The sequence below is a fragment of the Lampetra fluviatilis genome, chromosome 9 (genome assembly GCF_964198595.1).
Source record: "Lampetra fluviatilis chromosome 9, kcLamFluv1.1, whole genome shotgun sequence".
Taxonomy (NCBI): domain Eukaryota; kingdom Metazoa; phylum Chordata; class Hyperoartia; order Petromyzontiformes; family Petromyzontidae; genus Lampetra; species Lampetra fluviatilis.
Genome location: NC_136283.1, coordinates 9,577,834 through 9,597,849, shown reverse-complemented (window position 1 = coordinate 9,597,849; position 20,016 = coordinate 9,577,834). Strand labels below are relative to the sequence as shown.

The window sequence follows — 20,016 nt, the reverse complement described above, 5'->3', positions numbered from 1 at the left end:
TTACTTACAATTGTGTTAGGTTTGAAAACAAGTAAGGCTCGTTCCTCTGCCCCAATCTAAACAAATTTAACAACATGACGTGCGTGAAATAACGTCGCCGCCGCCACCTTCTGCGCTGTGCTCACTCACGCGCTCCTCTTTTACGCTTCTCCCGGCAGCCGACAACTCGTATCTTCTGCGCACGGCCATCCAGCCCGACCTCACGGTCACCGCCGGCTCGTTCCAGCAGCCCGCCTTCCCCGCACACGACACGGCACAGAAGATCCCCATGACCCAGTCGCCGCTGCTTGATGCGCTGCCGAGCTTCAAGATCAACGTGTGTGGCTCCTCCGGCCTGCCGCCTGCCGACGCGCAGGGGGGCAGCGGCCGCTCTGTCGCCGCGTCACCCAGGCGCCCCGCCCCGGACGGCAACGTCGGCTACGGAGCGCCGGGGCCCTCTCCGAGACGTGGCCCGCAGAGGCCCCGGCTGGATGCCGACCAGGCCAGCCTGAGGAGCGAGCAGGGCGTGGGGACGCTGCAGCACGGTGGCGGCGGCGCAGCATCTGGGGATGCTGGTGGTGCCAGTGTCTATGGGACATTTGGCTGCATGGGGGGCCGTCTTGTGATACCAAACTCCGGTAATTGAGACATTTTACGATGTGAGGTTTTCGCGGTTCTGCTGTGGAGACCCTCTAATGTGTTGCAGGGTCCTACCCCATGTTGTCTGACACACTGGCCGATTTTCCGCTCCACGTGCTGGGAGCGTCTTCACGAACTGAATTCAGTTGTTTCACAGTGCATGCATCTGTGATGGAGAGTGTTTTTATGGAATATAGAATTACAGCATATGTCCTCGTAATGTTTTCACCTCTACGAAGATAGTTTTTCTTTGGTGGGACTAGCCCACACCTTAAGAATGTGTAATTTTCACTACTACCTCAAGGCTAACAGTGGAACATGACATTTGATGCTTATTTCAGCATGAGGTCGATCAAGATTTTTATTACTTTTCAGCACCTACTTTTTAACCCATCACGAGTGATAAGCCAATCACATAACCGTCGTATTTTTACTGGCAAGAGAGAGACTATGTGGAGAAATCTTGAATGAGCATTAAAACTGACTCTACATAACGATGACTCAATGTGTGCAAAAATAACCTTCAGTTAATTAACTTAGTAATGTAGGGATAAGTGAACATCATATAGTAATGAAATGTACTGTCCAGTTGCATAATGTGGGCTTGTTTTTGAATGCATGATAAGAATAGGGTCACACATAGTTGAACAAACATACAAATCACGAGCATATTCTCCATGGGGTGGGGTGATAGGTGCTTATGGGTCGACATCATAGCACTTGGCTTGATAAATCTGGTGCTGGATTATGATGAGTTTGGAGAAGCCACACTGTCCACTGAAGATTGCATTTAGCCAATCTTGCCCTCGCCCTACTAAAACGTTGATCAGGACCCCCCCCCCCCCCCCCAAAAAAAAAGCAATTGCTGTAAGATGCTTGTGTTTCATTTCAAGCTTTATTTAAAATGTAATAAGATGTGAATAAGCCATTTCTGGTTATCTAAATACATACGTAAGCCCACATCATCCGGTAATTTAATTATTCACTGCTTGCACAAGGCTCTTCCCCAAGCTATTGACCGAATTTTTAATCCACAACAATAACTTGTTTCAAGCTCTCAAGGCAAATGGATATTATGACTACACAATCCGCAAAGTCATGACCCCAACCGTGAGGAAGGAGCCATCTGAGGATCCAATCAAAACTATTACCTTGCCATACATAGCAGGGTAACCAAAGAGATTTCTAAAATCAAGAACAAACATAAGATCCAGATCCAATTTAACACAGTACATAAAATTTATGATCTGATCCCATCTGTGAAGGACAAGATTCCTGACATGCAATATCCTGGTGTCTACAAACTAAGCTGTATCTGCGGCAGCAGTTACATTGGGGAAACTAAGCGACATGGCTCGGACCGTGTTCGTGAGCATACGGCAGATTTGAAACACGGTTTTCTCTAAGACGATGGTACTTTGCAAGCCTACTGGCTATCAACAAAGATTTGTTCATGAAGCCATCCATATATACAGACACAGACACAATTTAAACCGAGAGGATGGTTATAAACTCAGCAATCATTGGAAAGATGTCATCAACCACTTTTGGTCATGACTTGATTTGTGTTTTCTTGTCAACCTCTACCATCAGCTGTGTGGGTGTATGGAGCAAGGCACAATGATTGCCTGGCAGCCCTTTGATTGGTGAAGACCCGCCACCGGAGCTGTTGCTTCCTCCTACATTAGCATTAGCTGCCCCGCCCATGCTGCTGACACTTGGGCTACGCCCATCTTCAAACCTTTATAAGCATTTTTCCTTTAGAGGCAAACCCCCCTTTTACTGATGACGACCGCTTGTGTTGCGATTGAAACGTCGTGGTTTTTGTTTTTATTTTTATTAACCATTGCTACAGTCTACATTATCGACTGCCAGTAAACTCACTCCGATAAGAACCAAGCTACAATCTACATTAGTATTTTTAAAAAAAATTATTTAATTTTTATTATTTGTTTTCACTTTTTATGATTATTTTTCTATCTACGTGACTTTACCGAAAGAACCAAGAATATGAATTCCTGCAGTCACAAAAGTTTCAAGCCAAATAGTAATAGCTTGTTTGTTTTATTGTTGAGCTGCAAAATAACGCGACCCATAAACAATGTACTGTGTTAAAATATTAAGTACGCGTTCAGGAGACGCAAGAATGGATTGCGGTGTGTAGGTTGGCGCCGTGAGTCTTCACGTGCGTGCCTTTGCCTGCAACATCTGCTGTTTCTAAAATCTCTTGCTGTAATCTCCTCTGTCTCATCTCTTTTAAAAGGGCTGAGCTTGCTTGTGCCGCCTGGTGCAATCCCTTCTGGCCAGTTCTACCAGATGTATCTCACTGTTCACAGGAACGAAGATAAAAGGTATGAAGCAAACAATAGATAATGTTGGTGCTTATCTTACGTCACGTTTTATTATACCCAGTTGTACTGATAAACCGTATCTTAAATTTAGCAAGCACTGCTTGTTTGTGCTTATTGTTTTCAACTGTAAAATCTTTAAATGTGACAGTTCAGCAATTGGTGTTACAGAATGTTCTGTTTCGGCAGTTTAACTTATCCTTGTTCCCCAAGTGTTACTCATATATCAATGAACATTATAGTTACATATTGTATGGATTAACAAGGCATGTCTATTGCTTCATTTATTATTGCCGTATTTTAAGGCCATGTATGTATTCCATAACCATTTTACATTGCAGTTTAAAGGTACATCCCTGAAATTGCTTGCTCACGCCACTGGTTGGCAGAAGGGCCTCCACTAGAGGGCACATTAAAGGATAGGCTGTGGTGGGAAGACTTTATCCCACCACAACGTGAAATGCCAGACACCTAACTAGTGTACCAATTTATACTGCTGGGTTGACATAAGTGGAGGGATTTAACAGACTTGCACCATTAAAATTAATACCTGCTGTGGTGTGTAAACATCAGCATTGGGGAGACAAAGGTGACCCATGTGTGGTGCTGGCCACACTCACCCCTACGTGTGCCGTGCCACTCTTCATAGGTGCTCGCGAATAGCACTTGCATCAACAGACTGTGTAGGTTATATGATTTGGCTTTGTGTTTTTGTGTTCACAGGCCAGTGCTTGAGGGCAGCCAGACCCTGCTGAGCCCTGTGGTGTCATGCGGGCCTCCCAGCGTCCCGCTCCTCTCCCCCGTCATCCTCTCCCTCCGCCACTGCGCCGAACTAAACTCTGAAGACTGGGCCCTCGGCCTCAAACGGCAGCTCGACTCCGGGCACTGGGAGGTGAGCCTCTTGAGTATTTTAGCATTAAGTCAAAGTTTATCCTGCCTGCTTGATTGAGTGTTGAGTAATTCTCATCTGAATTAGCTGTCCTGAGCTAGTGGTGGAAGTTCCACATGTCTCTGATATGTGTGAGTTTACCCATAGGATACTCACTGGTGACTTAGCACAGAATGGTACTTACTTTATTGACCCGAGATGTTAAGCTGATTGACATTCCGTCATTCCAAATGTAAGTGGGGTTCTGTATCAAAGCCTGATATGTATCATTATAAAGTCCTTAATAGTGGATCAGATTGTGGCTTTATCCAAATGGCAGTGTATTGTATCTGAAACTACATCGCCAGTTATAATGATAAAGCCCTTCAAACAAGGGCACTTAATGGCACTTTAGAGAGAGTGCAGATAAAACAAAAGCCAAGTGAGTGCAGATAAAGGAAGAGCTGATAAAGAGCATGCACACACAGACACCAGATAACATGAGAGCAACTATGGGAAATAGGATAGAGAACAGATGGTTGATAGTGTGCTGCTGCTGTGGTGTACTGTACATTGCTTCCAAACTCCGCTTGCAAAATAAGAGACATCACGGAGAAAAGAAAGTGAGGGTAGTGCCGTGAGGACTTGTACTGCTGCCGAATAATCAAAGTGAACCATGCTGGAGTCATCGTTAGTGCCTTTGACAGTATTAGGCAGCGGCAGAAATGACTGTTCAAAAAGTGCACTGTTGTTAACCTGTTCACACCTTACAACCTGTCATTGTCTGGCCTCACTATAATGAGGCTCTCCTGCAGAGGGGAAATGTTCAAATGTGTGCCTTGCCACTGGCGTGCCATAGCCGCCTACCTTTGCAAATTATTGCACAAGGCCTTTGGCATCATTTGTATAGCAGATGGTGTGCTCTAAAAATTCCCTGCACGATTACCAGTTCAAGGTGGGTTTCAATCCACCAAACCTTTGCAATCTGCTTCTTGGAAACAAATGCTCCATGTGCTTTACAGCCCAACAGCGTCAAACATGTATATGCATTGGGCAGCAGGGTAGCACAGTCGTAGCACTCGCGCCTCACAGCAAGAAGGCCTGGGTTTTCATTCCCGACTTGGGCGCAATTCTGTGTTGAGTTTGTACTCTCTTCCCCCATTTCCGCATGGATTTCCTCCAAATACTCCTCCCATAGCTGCAAAACTCGCATAAAAGGTTGCTGTGCCGGCCATACATCCCAATGCTGATATTTTACCTGCAAATTGCTCATTTGGGATTACACACAGCGACATCCCTCCTACAGAAAAAAAGCTAGCCTTAAGGCTCAGTGAGGCTTACCTGGATAAACAAGTGTAATAATGTATTTGAAAAAAATCATAATCACTGTCATTGTAAAAATTACATTGCAGTGAACTGAGAAAATATTATGTATTACATATTATTTGCTAGTTTTGCCAAAAGGCATTTTTATATATATGTTATGATTTGGTTTTGTGCCAGGTATTTTTTTAGACTATAGACAGTTTGACTTAGAAAACAAAATCTATGTTCTAGTAACTCAGATTCACTGCAAAATAGATTTTGTATTTCAGGGTACTGTCACTTAGCTAAAGAAGGTCAATTAATTGTTTAATTAACACCGTGTTATTGAGCCTCAATGTTGAACAGCCTTGTAGTGCACTGGAGTTCGACTGCCTACTTGCTCACTCCACTGGCTCTTCACTGACTCGCTCATTTACTCGTCTGACTAACTTCTTCCCTCCCTCCCTGCATTGCAGGAGGTGCTGAGGCTGGGCGAGGAGCCTGCACGGCCGCCGTGCTGCCACTGGCAGCTGGAGGAGCGGGTGTGCCACGTGCTCACAGAGACACCGGGCACGTACGCCGTGCTGGGGGAGGCGCTCGGCCCGGCGGCCGTCAAGCGGCTGAGGCTGGCGGCGTTCGCGCCCAGCGTGTGCCCCTCCCTGGAGTACAGCCTGCGCCTCTACTGCCTCAACGACGACACCGAGTCCCTCGCGGTGAGAGCCGCTCCCTCCCGGGGATTACGCCAGCCACCAGCACTACTGCTCATCTTGTCTGTCTGTGTGTGTGTTCTATAGGGATGTAATTATTGACCCTCTACAGTGATTTGATGATTTGCCATTTCGAACAATTGTCGTTCTATTCAATAATCACTTATTTCTTTCACTCATGCTTACCATCCAGTTTGTATTATTTTTTTCGTCTCATTTACACAATTTTATTTGCTACATTAGCGAAACAAATACCCTCCAGAGGGGCTATATAATTTTCATGATTTGTAAATAATACATTTTATGTATATGTAATGAGCTGAGAAGAATAGTACTTGTCCATTGAACAGAGGTTGAGAGGTTTAGACGAGTGGAAGTTGGTTTTTCCTGAGCATAGAGCAGTGGTGGATAGTTAAGTGAGATGTGATCATAAAGTAGGCACAGGAAAGCCCATGAATATATTGAGGGCATTTGTGTAGTTGTTTTGCTTATATTGGAAGATTTCTATATATTTGAAAGTGCAAAGCTGCTTTAAAATTTTGTTTGTGTAAAATTTGAATAATTTCGTATACATTGATTATTTTTTATTACTCATAAAAATATACAAAATAATTGACAGTCATTGTTATGTTCATTGAAGTTATCAATCATGGATCAGCTCATGTCTGAACATTTTTAACACCTCAATTTGTCTTCGCAGTGTTAACTGCAAAGTTTGTGTCTTGTGAATGTATGTCGCTCAGCCACCCACGTGAAACTGTTTTTGCGATAGTCACAGTTTATCTGAATATCAAAATGTAATTCTGCCCAGCTGGTCATTAGCAAAGCATCATTATTTTTCATCATGGTACTTACACACTGAGATGCCTTGACATGGCTGATTCAATTCTCTTTTTGCATGGTGATATCTCTACTGAGTGACTTAATTCATACATGCATTAGTAGATTATTCAGTTTGGCTTTATGGTACAATTACAGCTCAACTATGGTTGAGAAAGCCGAGTATTTATATGTGGGGACATTGCAGTCTTTCGAAGCGTGCATTTCTTTATAATTTAATTTTCTTATTTCTGTTCAGATTATATTTCATACCACTCCAAATTGGTCATTTAATGTATTTTTAATGATGTTAAAGCCCAGTTGTTTCAGTCACATCATTTGTCGTTGGCCACAAATATAAATGTGCATAATAAATGTCAAAGTTCTGCACACATTGTAACGGATATCTTTTATTACAATGTCCTGATATCTAGTTTTGTGTAAAAGCTTTGACTTGGATCGCAAATTCTGCACATATTAAATTTGCCGACAAGCCCACTAGTTACTTGAGATTCAGTGTTTAATTTGCTTCCCAGGCTCGGCACAGCTTGTCCTGCTTTTATGTGAATCAAAAGCTATTCCCTGGGGCTGAGATAATATTATGAATAGGGAGGCAATAGTTATAAGTGCCAAGCTTGGCAATGTTATGTATGTGAGTGGGTGAATGTGTATGTTTACGTGTGCCCTTGCGCTCACATGCATGCGGGTGTGCACACATTTGTGCTGGCTCCTAACAGTTATGCAAGCATTACTAAATTCGAAAGGGAATAAAAAACCACAGTGTGTATGGGATATGTATGGTGACGAGATGGTATCTACCTCGCCTGGTATACAGGTTGTGGATTAAATCCCAACCCTGACGTGTGTATATTTGGAGTTTGCATTTCTCTCTCCCCATGGTCGCGTGGATTTTTCTCCGGGTCCTCCGGTTTTTTGCTCAACATTTAGAATCAACATCACCACGCGTTAAGAGTATTTGGCTGCTGTAAATTTCCACGTGATAAGCCACTTTGTTTCACTATCATTTGTGTCCAGATCACTTCTGAAAAAGAGCTATATAGCTCAGTAAGCCTTACCTGGTAAAATGAACATAAATATGTGGACATGTTTTCAGAAGAGATGGCATGGCAATAAGCCTGCTATTGTATAATCCCACTGACCCGACTTGAATTAGACATGCAAATAACAAATGACAATGGTTATCTCAATGTGTGCTCGTTTGCACTTGGGTAGACTTGGCGTAAAATTTGGCATATCTTGCAGTTGTGCTTCGTCAGCACTCCAGACACAAAGGAGACTGGGTGTGGTGCTAACCCCATCACCCCCTCCATATGTCACGTTGCCCTTAGTGTGCTCTTATTAGAAGAGCCTGTCCCAATAGTATAGCCTATCCAGGCTGAAAATAATCTTTTATCTTTGTCCTTTTTGCTGTGTGTGGTGGGGGACATACAGGAGGTCGTGGAGCTGGAGAAGCAGCTGGGAGGCCGTCTGCTGGAGGAACCCACGACCCTGAACTTCAAAGCCAACTCAGGCAACCTGCGACTCTCGATCCACACCATCCCAGACGTCCTCTGGACTAACAAGCTGCTCAACACGTTCCAGGTTCAATGAAGTAGCTCACATTGTTCTTTTGAATATGGCTTTGAAGGCTATATATGTGACTTTACCGAAATAACCAAAGAATATGAATTCCTGCAGTCACGAAAGTTTTAAGTCAAAATCCAAAGGGGGTATTCAATGATGCACAACATTCTGTACCTGCATGAGTACATTTCCAACTTTTTATTTAATATTTATCATTCTAAGCCTGAACACATTGGAGGAATGCACTTTTTATTTAAAGACAAATCTTATGAAAATGTGGCCAATGTTAACTAACCCATCATTGTTTTTTTCCAAAAACGACGTGGGTTAGTATGTCGATTTTTTGTGTGAAAAAAACGTGAAACTTCCCACTTTATGTAACATTTAGCATACTCCGCCTAATTACATGAGCAAGGAATTGCAGGGCTGCACTTTTACATTTTGCTTCTTGAGAAGTCGAGAATGCTCCATCTAGAAGAGACTGGCCACGGTCATGAGACAGGGGAATTTTGAACGCTGGCTCACGGCGCTTTGACCCTTTGTTTGTTGCACCGCCGCCGTGCAGGAGATCCCCTTCTGGCACGTGTGGCCGGGCTGCCAGCGGCTGCTGCACTGCACCTTCACCCTGGAGAGGGCCGGCCTGAGCAGCACCGAGTTCTCCTGCAAGCTCTGTGTGCAGCAGCTGGAGGGCGAGGGCCAGGTGCTGCAGCTGCGCACTACCCTGCTCAACGTGAGTCCCCCGCGGCATGCCCTCTTGTGCAACTCTTTTCTCCAACTTAAAAAGATGTGTCAGTTTGTCATTATAATGTTTTACTTCCACTGATAACTTGAGTCATTTCGAGTAAATACATATGTAAAAAAATATATACACATGTACATCTACGGCCCTTTTATTAACCCACTGCAGGCTGAAAACCTCTAAACACCATGCATGTCATGGGGATTATTTCTGGCTCACAGAGTCTCTGATATATGTGCTTCCAGGTAATGCAGCTGATCTTGGAAAAAACAAATGGATTGGCTCAACCTAATTCCAAATAGTTGTGGAAGAAGAGCAACATTCTCTATTCTGCTTTAACGTGGTCAGAATTATTTGGTAAATGCAGGCAATTGGAGGATTTAAATCAATCTAGAACTCGTACACCAGGCCATTAAGATGAATGGCTATTCGGACCGCATCATCCGCAAAACTGTTTCTCCAACCATGGAGAAACAACCCCCTGAGACACCAATCAAAACCATCACGTTACCAAACATAGCAGGCGTTACCAAAAAGATTGCCAAAATCTTAAACAAACACAAGATCCAGGTCCGATTCAGTACAGTACACAAAATCTGTGATCTAATCCCATCTGTAAAGGATGTCATTCCTGACATGCAATATCCAGGAGTCTACAAACTAAGTTGCTCCTGTGGTGATTGTTACATTGGGGAAACGAAACGGCATGTGTCGGACCGTGTTCGCGAGCACAAGGCAGATCTGAAACACGGCAGGACTAATACCTCCGCCGTGGCTGACCATTGCTATAACACTGTGGGCTCTCATGATATTATTTTTTCCGAGACCAAGGTGCTCTGCAAACCTTCTGACTACTATCAAAGGTGTGTTCATGAAGCCATCCAGATATATAAACATAGACATAACTTCAACCGAGAAGATGGATACAAATTGGGCAATCATTGGAAGGATGTTATTAACCAGGTAAAACCTTAACCGCTTTACGGTTTGCCTTCATATCCGCATCTCCAGTTTCTTCAGCCTCCCACTCCCAGACCCGCTCACTTCCCCTCCCCACCCCGGCATTTTGCCATGTGTTTATGTGTCTTAGCTTCAGCACTCCACTCCCCCTAGCCCACACCCCCACCCTCTCTATCTCTCCTCCCTGGATCCTCCCCCCTTCTCTTACCTATTTAGCCTCTTGTTACAGCAGCCCTTTTGCCCACTTCAGCAATTGTTTTCTTACTGTGGTTGTCCCACCTGATGACGGACGCTTGTGTTGCGCCGGAAACGTGGTGATTTAATTTATTTTATTTTATACCTACGTGACTTTACCGAAAGAACCAAAGAGTATGATTTAAATCAATGTTAATGTGCAATTTCTTTGAGGGACTGTTATCTTGGTGTAGTCTGGGACTATGTTGTTGTTTTTGCTGCCTTGCCCAATCTTGATAAATCGGACTTATATAATTAATGTTTTGTTTTTTCGTGATTTGCTTACTATTTTATAATTTTTTGACTCCTATGATTTTTGTATTGGTTGCTGTTGTAACTTGCGGACCTGCCCGTACTGGACATATGTGAAAAATAGCTTCATATCTTATCGGATTCCTCCAGTCTAAATACATATTCTGTTAAACCAAATTGTTTCGAATGAGTGTACGTACTACCAGGCTACCCAGTCTAACCTTATCCAGAAACCCGTACATTTCTCAGGATTGTATTCTCCACTTCTCTTGTGTCTCATGTCTTAGAAGACTTCCACCTAGAAACACAACATTTGATATGAGGGGTTTAATATTAGACACAGTGGGTTGTAACCACATCAACCTCTAGCGGCCAAAACCATGTTGTTATAATATCTTGTTGCTGTTGAAGGGAGGCGAGAATATTTACCTTAGATAAGCTGTATTTTGGCAAATGGTTAGTATGTATCTGTTAAAAGCTGATCTTTGCCAGTGATGAAACAAGATATTGAATGCCTGTGGTGGGAAAACGCACACTAATGGTGTTTTTTTTCTCCAGGATTTGGAATCTGCTCTGTCTAGTAAACTGTGAGATGCATGTCTGTGCAATAAATCCAAATGATACAAGTTACTACTGGCAGCTATTATCAGAATGCCATTGAGGATTTAGGCAAAAACTGTTCCATCATGATAATTTTATGTTAATTAAAATAATCTCCATATTTTCAGCAAAGTCACACCATAGTGGCAAAATTATATTTAAAAAAGGTTATGCTCGGGATGTTTGGTCATTTTATTTGTGAGTATTTTTTACAAGCGTGAGGAAAACAGAGTCTATAAAAACACCCATGCATGCGACAGGATAACGCGTACAATTTTCACAGACCGGTTGGTGACCTGTACTCTATACTGTCTTTTAGACACCACCTCATTTCCCTCTGAATTGGTTGGTTGTGGAGTCATTTGGAGGAAATCTGTTGGATGGAAAGGAAGAATGCGGAAGTTCTCGAGCAAATTCAGGAGAGAGGAGTCTCAGAAGAATCCAGGGAAAACAACATATATGGAAGGGCACATTCTTAGAGGTGAATGTTTGATGGATGAAGTTGTGTAGAGATGTTGGGAAAGAAACCAAGAGGCAGAAAATGTTAAACGCGATTTAATGACTTGAAGGAATGGATCCATATGGTGAAATTAAAGAGGTCAATATCTTACAGAATGCAGGCAGTTTGAGTCACATAACTGCCGTTTGGCAGTGGACTAAAGAGAAGATTGTTAGGATTAGGCACATTGACTTCAGCAAAATCCATCAACCAGGTCTGCTGAGAGCTGGATTGTTGACAAGTACCACCACACGCAGTACATTTAGTCAGTGGTTGCTGATTTTGTCTTGCAGGCTCCGAGTGCCACTGATGATTCCCCCACGGAGGCTGCCTCTGCTGGCTCGGCCCTCGTGGGTCCCCAGGCTTTCAAGCTGCCCTACTCCATCCGCCAGAAGCTGTGCAGCAGCCTGGACTCCCCCAACCCCCGTGGCAACGACTGGAGGCTCCTGGCGCACAGGTTGGGCATCAACAGGTACGGGTGGACAGACAGGGAATCTTATATGAGGTTATTAAGAATAGACTGGGCATCAACAGGTAGGGGTGAACAGAGACTTTTCTGTGGGGTTAATAATAATAGACTAGGCATACACTCCTATGAGTGGACATTGAGAGCTATATAGCACGGTTGGCTACGTATGTGCACAAAAAAGTTAAATATACATAATGTTGGTTTAGAAGGATATTATTGTTACACTTTACGAACCATGGCCAACTGTTTGTGCAAAGAACATGTCATCCTATCAAAAGATTTTCTCACGTGTCTGGAAGGCCTCTAAATGGTCCATTCTTCTGTTCCCTTTGATATTTTAGAACAATTTACATACCTGTGATATAAGGCTAACGGGTCTGTAATTCTTCAGGTCTCAATGTTTTAATAGAATGATTGCGCCATTCCACAATGAAGGTGATTTATTCCTTTATCTGTTTCGTAAATAGGTTTTCTAAATTTGATCCAATAGGTGGCCCTGCTTTTGTCATGATGTCTACAGTTATTCCATCCGGTCCAGGAGTTACTCCTGTGAATTTCTTCAGGTGTGACATCTGCAGTGGCTGTTTCCACTTGCAATGGAAACAACTACTGGCAAGCAAGTGAACATTTTCCTTTTGACTGGAGGCAGGCTTGCTCGAATTTAACATTTTAACTTAAAGGTAAACAAAAAATAGATGTGGTACGTATTAACACTGTTGCCATTTTATCTGCACCAGTTGACGTGGTGTTACTTTAGTTGTCTTGAGAATTCTGGAATTCTGTGAATTATAAATAAAAACAGAACCCTTTTTACTGTATCCCATCGTGGGGACATTCGTTTTCGATTAAGTATGTAAGTAAATTACCTGTTAGGCTAATTTTTAAGTCTACAAAAGTCACTCTTTTCTTTATCTGGATAAATGTTTGGTTAAACACCTGCAGTGGAAACAGCCACTGTCAAACCAGTGAATGCTCATTTTGGCTTACATTAGTCAGCCTCGACGGGTTTGCTAAAATGCAAATACCCGAATGAATTTCCTGGGTAAACATACTTATCTGGTGAGGCACTTAGCCTTAATATGACATCCAGCATTAGCATGAAACACAATTATTTAGAAAGCTTTCTGGGAAACAAAATGCTGATAATGACTAATGCTTAATAATGAGTATGAAAGCATAACATATATGCACAGCTTGTATGTCCGTGTGGTGGTGGTGTTAGCACCGTGCCCTATGATCCTAGTAACCCAGGTTCAATTCCTGGCCAAGCGTAAGTGCCAATTAGCATTTGTACTCTGGCCTGGACCTCTTACAGATTCACTCAGCATGAAATCAGCCTTGCTAAAGTGTGGCAATGCCAGCACTAGGGAGATACTGGGCACAGTGTTGGCACCACCACCGCCTCCACATGGTGGAGGTGGTGCTTGCTAACACTTTCAGTGGGGTAAATTGTGGGTGACCCACTAATGACCAAATTGGCTCGTAGCCCCCGCTTAAACAGACAGACCATTTGCCTACATTAATACAATGATATGTTACTGTTTATTTTGCATTCCTTGACAAAAAGTATTGTTAGGATATCCATAATCCAACCAACTGGCTGACTTAGGCTGTTTAAATTATGTCAATTTATGTTATTTAAAACGAATATTTGTTTAAACATTGAGAACAATCCAAGAATGTATATAATACAATGTTATATGTACAACCCTTCATCATAAAACATGTGCTTTTTGTTTCATTTCATCCAACCCCAATATTTCTTGCATTTAGAAAAATAAACATCAGGCCATGACTGCAACCTAATAGTGTTAGCAACTGATTGTTGACATACTATGGATTTGACTAAACCAATGGTAAAGCAAATGGCGTCTTTTAACTCGTATCCAACTGGCAGTAATGCATGCACCGTGTTTGTCACTGTTCCTGTCGCATATCTGGGCTTTTCTGGGCTTAGGTTTAATGGGGAACATTTTATAGAGCTTTGAGTAATCATTACAATACATAATGTTAATGACCCCATGTCGATGTTTAAATGTTTCTGGGCCATCAGCACTTCAATTCAATTAGGCTCTGCGGTCCATTGATGAAGAAACGCACAAACTCACATGATTGTATCTGTCTGGTGATTGTAGAGGTCCTTTAATTATTACAATCGGCCATATGGACTGTGAAATCAGAGCTCACTCTGTGTGGTGCCTAATGGTGTTTGTTTAAGGTCCCAGCAATATGTGCTGCTAATGGCATACGTCTGACGTGTTTTTAAATCGGAGCTTTTAAAAAGACATTTGTAAAGGAGTAAGTGGACCGCAGTCTGTTAACTCCCCTATGTGCGTAGACAAACGCATTTTAATTTTACTTTATGGATGTATCCACACACGTTATCAATACGACTGCTTAACAGGAACACACTGACCAATTATATTTGGTATATATTGAAGACACTACTGTAATTAAAACTCAGTACTGCATGCGTACATTGTTAGAAAATCATATAAAATGTAAGTTTCAGACTAAATCCTGCATGAATTGTCACTAAAATACTGTAAATACGAAATGTGAACACAAAAACTATGATAAGTTGTACAGTTTCTTTTTTTCTTTAATGCCATGTTATTTTCTTGACGTAAAAATAATCTTTGCAACGTAGTATGTTGTGAAATTCAAGTTGGCATACTGATTTATTTATTTTTTTGTTAAATATTTAATTTCTGAAAAATGCAGGTGATGTGCATCGTACACCTGAAGTGAAAACAAAACTCAGAAATTCCATGTCTCTTTAATTTATGTTTAAGGCCCCAAACACATTTAACATAATTCAGCAACATATTAAATGGAAGCCATGGAATTAATCTTCAAACATTTAATGTTGAATTAAACTAATTCACATTGTGTAAAAAAACCAGGGCTAATTTCTACCACTAAGGTAAAAAAAATGGTATTATACTTTTGTTGCTTTTACTATATTGAACAAGATGTGTGTGATACTGCATTGCCAGTTGTGTATAAGGACCAATAACAAAAACCAAATACTTGTGTCAATAGCACTGCTCTAAAGAGGAAATAAATTACAGGATACATTTTGGGCAATGGCCATTTTGCTGTGAAGAGCCATTGCCGGAAACATTGCCTGTTGTATATTTTATTGCATATTGGATCTAACTAATTGGCTGTCGGGTGGTGTCAGGTTTAACGACACCTTTATATTTACGCGATCTAACCCAAAAAAACTCTTATGGATGTTGGTCGTGAACGCCTACGTGTTAAGCTATATTGGATCCTCTCAAAATATTCCATATTCTATGATAATTACGATGGATGTAACTGAATCCGACTTATCAGGTAACCTGTTGTTTCATTTTTTATCTGTCACTCCAAACGGTGGGATGTTGAGATGCCCTCATATCTGACCTGTGCCCCTTGCAGTGCTAGCATGGACTATTTCGAGACGAGAGGGAGCCCCACGGGGGTGGTGCTGGACCTGTGGGAGGCCCAGCACGAGGAGGATGGAGATCTGGACTCACTGGCCAGCGTGCTGGAGGAGATGGGCCGCAAGGAGGCCCCACACCCTGCCCTGGCCCATGCCTGAGCTCAAGAATGGGCGTGATAGCATCCATAAGGACACTAATGGACAGACCAACACCCAATCCCAGTGGGATGGCTCTTAAGCTCCATGCCGCTATGCAGCGCAGCCGAGAGAAAGAAGTTGCCAAGAAATTCAAGATGACTGTGAGCAGTGCAAGATGACAGTGTCTCCAATTGTACTATATAAACAAAAATGTCGGGTTAAAGCCCAAGTGTAACAAAGAAAATCCAACGGACCGAAAGCGAACATCGCCATTGCTACATTGTCCATTTTATAACACAAACAAAAGATTCCAACATATGTATTGTTACTGCTTTTTAGCCTTTTCCTTTAGTACACGAGTATATGTTTACATATGTTGGCAAGAGACACAAACTCACACCTGTCATAACACTCACTGTATTTAATTTAAGTAGGTACACTTTGAATACAATGTACAAAGCAAGACTTTAATAAATTACGCATTCTCTATATTTGGTTAGGGGTTACTTATTGGTATTTGTATTTACTGTTATTTAGTTGATGTACAATTGTTACATGTATGTGTTGCTCATTCCTTGGATTTTTTTATATTTAGAAATTGTATTGGATATTTATTTCTATAGTATACTGTATCTTTACCAAAAAAAAAATTTGTATTTCATATTTTATAAGGTCTTTGCTCTGCTTGGAAAGCAAGTGTGCATCTTTTGAGTGTGTGTCCACTGTAAAGCCTTAATTTTCTTAGCTGATGTGAGATCAAATGCGTAATCTAGTAAACTATGCAACCGCTGTCAATACTGCATTAATTGGTTCCAATTAAATGTACTCTTGCCTATTATATGTTTGAGTAGGTGTAATTTTACTGTATAATCTGGCACTCTAATTGTAATATGAAAGCGTTTTTACGGAATAAATTATATTTCCATTAAACACCTGTTGCGTTGATGTACTTAAATTATGTTTTAAAATATATTTAAAGATTTGAAAGCATTCTGTTTCTTGAATGTGGAATTTGAGTACACATATTAAAGCTTACATCTTAAAAATGACTATTCCTTGTATCAAAGAGTAATCTTTGAAAAATATAATGTTGGGAAATAGCCTAAAGACAAAAAAACCTCATACATTATATTGTAATGTAAGTCCCTTATTTGACAACCAGATACGTAGGTGTGGTTTGTATGTAAGGAGTCAGAATTCTCCCGACCCACCTGAAAGTCTGCTCTTCTGGCCAGACGAACCTCCGAGGCCCTCAACCCTGATGACCTTTATGGCCACCAAAATTGGCACTATCTGGCACCTACATACCCTCCCCTTTTGATAATGTTTTTTTAATAACGACTCCCTCTCTCTTGTCCATGTCATCCTTAATGAAAGAGAGGTTGCTCCCTTATCCGATTTTATTTGAATCCGTTTTTTTTATTCTTCTGAGCTTATGCACTGCGAATACCTCCATATTTTACAGCATACCCAAGACCATTAACCTCCACCATTGGTTACGTTCATTGGTTGAACGCATGCTTTTGTGGGTTCATACTCCGACAACAAAGCCATGCAAAAACAAAGACTATCCGTATAGCCTTCACGGACTGTTGGGGCAAGTGCTGTTAGCGAGCACCTACGAAGGCTGGCATGGCACACAAGGGGGTGGGTGGCCAGCACCACGCCTGACCGCCTTTGTCTCCCCAGTGGCGATACAGCAGCTGGGTACTCATTTGAGGCCGAGTCGACCTAGGGGAGGCCCAGGACAGGTTCAGATAATCCACTGGTGTTGGCTGTCAGCGGGAATTGAACTCGGATCGCCGGGTTCGTAATACAGCACGCTAACCACTGCACTACCGCCCCCCATTACCCATGCTTTTGTGGGTTAATACTCAAGACAACAAAGACTTGCAAAAAAGACAAAAAAAACTAACATCCCCTCCCTCCCCCTTAGCCTTCAACAGGCTGTTGGGGCAAGTCCTGTTCGCCAGCAACCCATGAAGACCAACAGCATACGAGGGGGTAGGTGGCCAACCTCATGCCCGGTCGCCTTTGTTTCTCCGTTACAGAAAAAAACATCGCCAAACAAGGGGGGCGGGGGGGGGTTACATTCCTGGAAAATGCCGTGCTCGACAAATAATAGACCCTCGTGGGAAAAATATGGGTTGGGGTTCTGGGTCCGAAATTATCAACCCCTCATTATTGTAATAAGGGATGCGGAGTCGCATACCTGTCAACCCATACGCTTTACTTTGTATTCTCGTACAGGGAAAATGAGTTTTCAAGTACATTCTGCGTACAGCCGTTTCAATAGGGCCACAACAAACTATGTTGTCTATTTGTTTGTGTTTCTCCCTTGTGATGGGACTTTGTCGGATGAACGGTGAGATTTATTCGGGCACGGGGTGACCAATAAGGTCTGAATTGCTCTGTAATAAGGTAGGGCACTGATAAGGGGTTGACAGGAATGTGTGTGTGTTACATTATCACGTTAACAAAAAAATGCTCGCTTAATAAATTGTTCACACACTTGATACTTTCCGACTGATGCGGCATTTTCATCTCAACAACTATCTTCGTAACATCCTTAGCAGCGTCTAAGCGCGTCAAACTCCTTCCTTAAACCGCCTCCAGTCCAGGCAGAACATGCGTTGGGCAAGGTTTGCGCATAATATGCTGATGTGTATACACACCACGGGATACTCTGTTTTAGATTTAGTCAATTTAGGACGGCCCAGGATCGTTTGAGATACAATATTTGTCGCCAAATATGCACAAAGGAACCTCGTATAGCCTTTGACAGACTGTTGGACAAAATGCTGTTGTTAGCGAGCACCTATGAAGGCCGGCACGGCACACGAGGGGGGGGGGGGGTGGCCAACACCACGCCCGGCCACCTTTGTCTCAGGTACTCATTTGAGGTTGAGTCCACAAAGGGCACGCACACACAGAGACAGACATGAAAAATGCCCAATTAAATCCAGAATGGATAGATAACAGGCAGGTCAGCCTGAATGTTTCGAACCGACGAAGATGAGCCATTCGAAGAGTGCACGTTTCGCAAGCGTAACTGTGGCCAAGAAGTGACCCCCTTTTCACTCCAGCACACCCGCATCACCACCCGTGATTCTCGAAATAACACTGCCGCAGGCAAAATGAAACCAAGTTTTAAGCACAGCAGGATAGGAGTCCAACTGTTCAAATTCCCATAAGACGAATGATAACATCCATTTAGAAATAATGTGCGCTTAAAGCTGCACATTTAACGTAATTGAAAGATTGTGATATTATCCTGGACTAAATAATTAACTTATGGCTAAAAGTAAACTTTAATTATGTCCTGCTCTTAATGACACGGACTTTATTTTCGTCGTTAACTCCTATACAGCTGGCACTTTGTAAATATCCTTCGAAGGTTGATTTGATTAAAGTATATTTACTTGTAACGTAATATATACATTAGCCTGATGGTGCGCTATACCAGGATATAATTAATCCGCGACAAAATTAATCATAAATTATGTCAGTGCTCAGGGAAGCCAATCGTCATCAATGGGTGGGCTAACAGCCAAAAATGCAATTAATGGGCTTTTTAGATCCACAAATCGTGTAACTGGCATCACTGTACCCACAAACAATAATCGCCTCTACTTGATCATTGCTTGATGTCATTGCTCAATCACTGCTCAATTCCATAGACACTTTTTAACAATGTCATATCTCCATCATTGCTCAATCACAAAATGTCATAACTCAATCACTGCTCTGCCACATAAACACACGTATTCAAAACGTCATGGCTCGATCAATGTTCGATCACATATATATATAAAGCCTCAGTAACCTCGAAGATTGCACGTGAGTGGTGCACGTGTGGTTTGCACTAAATGAAATTCTGCTAAATCCAGAAAAACCGAAGGTTCTGCTGGTTGGCACTCAGGCGGAAAAAATGTGAGAGTATCAGGTGTGGCGGTTGCGGACTCCAGGATTCAGTTTTCTACTCATCTAAAGAGCCTCAGCACCATACTCGACGGGAATGTCGTTTGATCACCACATGGAAAATATAATCAGGTTCTGCAATTTTCATATGAGGGCACTACAACACATTCGACCACTAGTGAGCAGTGACATAGCCAATATGGGTGGCATGCAGCATAGTATGGGAAATGCTAGATTATTGAAACTCACTGCTCTAAGGGATGTCTGCCAAAATCATTACCAATTTGCGACGCGTAGAACATTTTCTGGCACGTGTCGTGACATGTACTGCAAGATCCAACCGTATCTGTTCAGTGGTCATCGAGCTGCATTGGCTTCCGGTTGCCAAATGGTTGCATTATAAGGTCGAACTCATTACACACAAAGTGCTTGCCACAATTTAACCACAATACCTTTCTGATCTTGTCAAGGAGCATAAACCATCACGGAAACTCTGGTCATCCTCGCAGCAGCGGCTTTTGATTG

The 20,016-nt window shown here is 42.3% G+C and overlaps 1 protein-coding gene across 3 annotated transcripts in view; it reads left to right on the top strand.

The window, feature by feature from the left end:
- Nucleotides 1–16,500, top strand: part of LOC144934187 (netrin receptor UNC5C-like) — a 61,628-nt gene extending 45,128 nt beyond the window's left edge. For 2 of the 3 annotated variants that reach the window (XM_078859750.1, XM_078859751.1), the window contains 8 exons: nt 159–617; nt 2,882–2,969; nt 3,690–3,858; nt 5,616–5,852; nt 8,118–8,267; nt 8,815–8,979; nt 11,827–12,005; nt 15,429–16,500. In XM_078859750.1, the coding sequence (XP_078715876.1) occupies nt 159–617; nt 2,882–2,969; nt 3,690–3,858; nt 5,616–5,852; nt 8,118–8,267; nt 8,815–8,979; nt 11,827–12,005; nt 15,429–15,591 (1,610 nt within the window). In that variant the 3' untranslated portion in view covers nt 15,592–16,500. Of the gene's footprint in view, nt 1–158; nt 618–2,881; nt 2,970–3,689; nt 3,859–5,615; nt 5,853–8,117; nt 8,268–8,814; nt 8,980–11,826; nt 12,006–15,428 lie in introns of those variants that run through there. The other variant, XM_078859752.1, reaches the window with a different exon arrangement.
- Nucleotides 16,501–20,016: the final 3,516 nt, after the last annotated feature.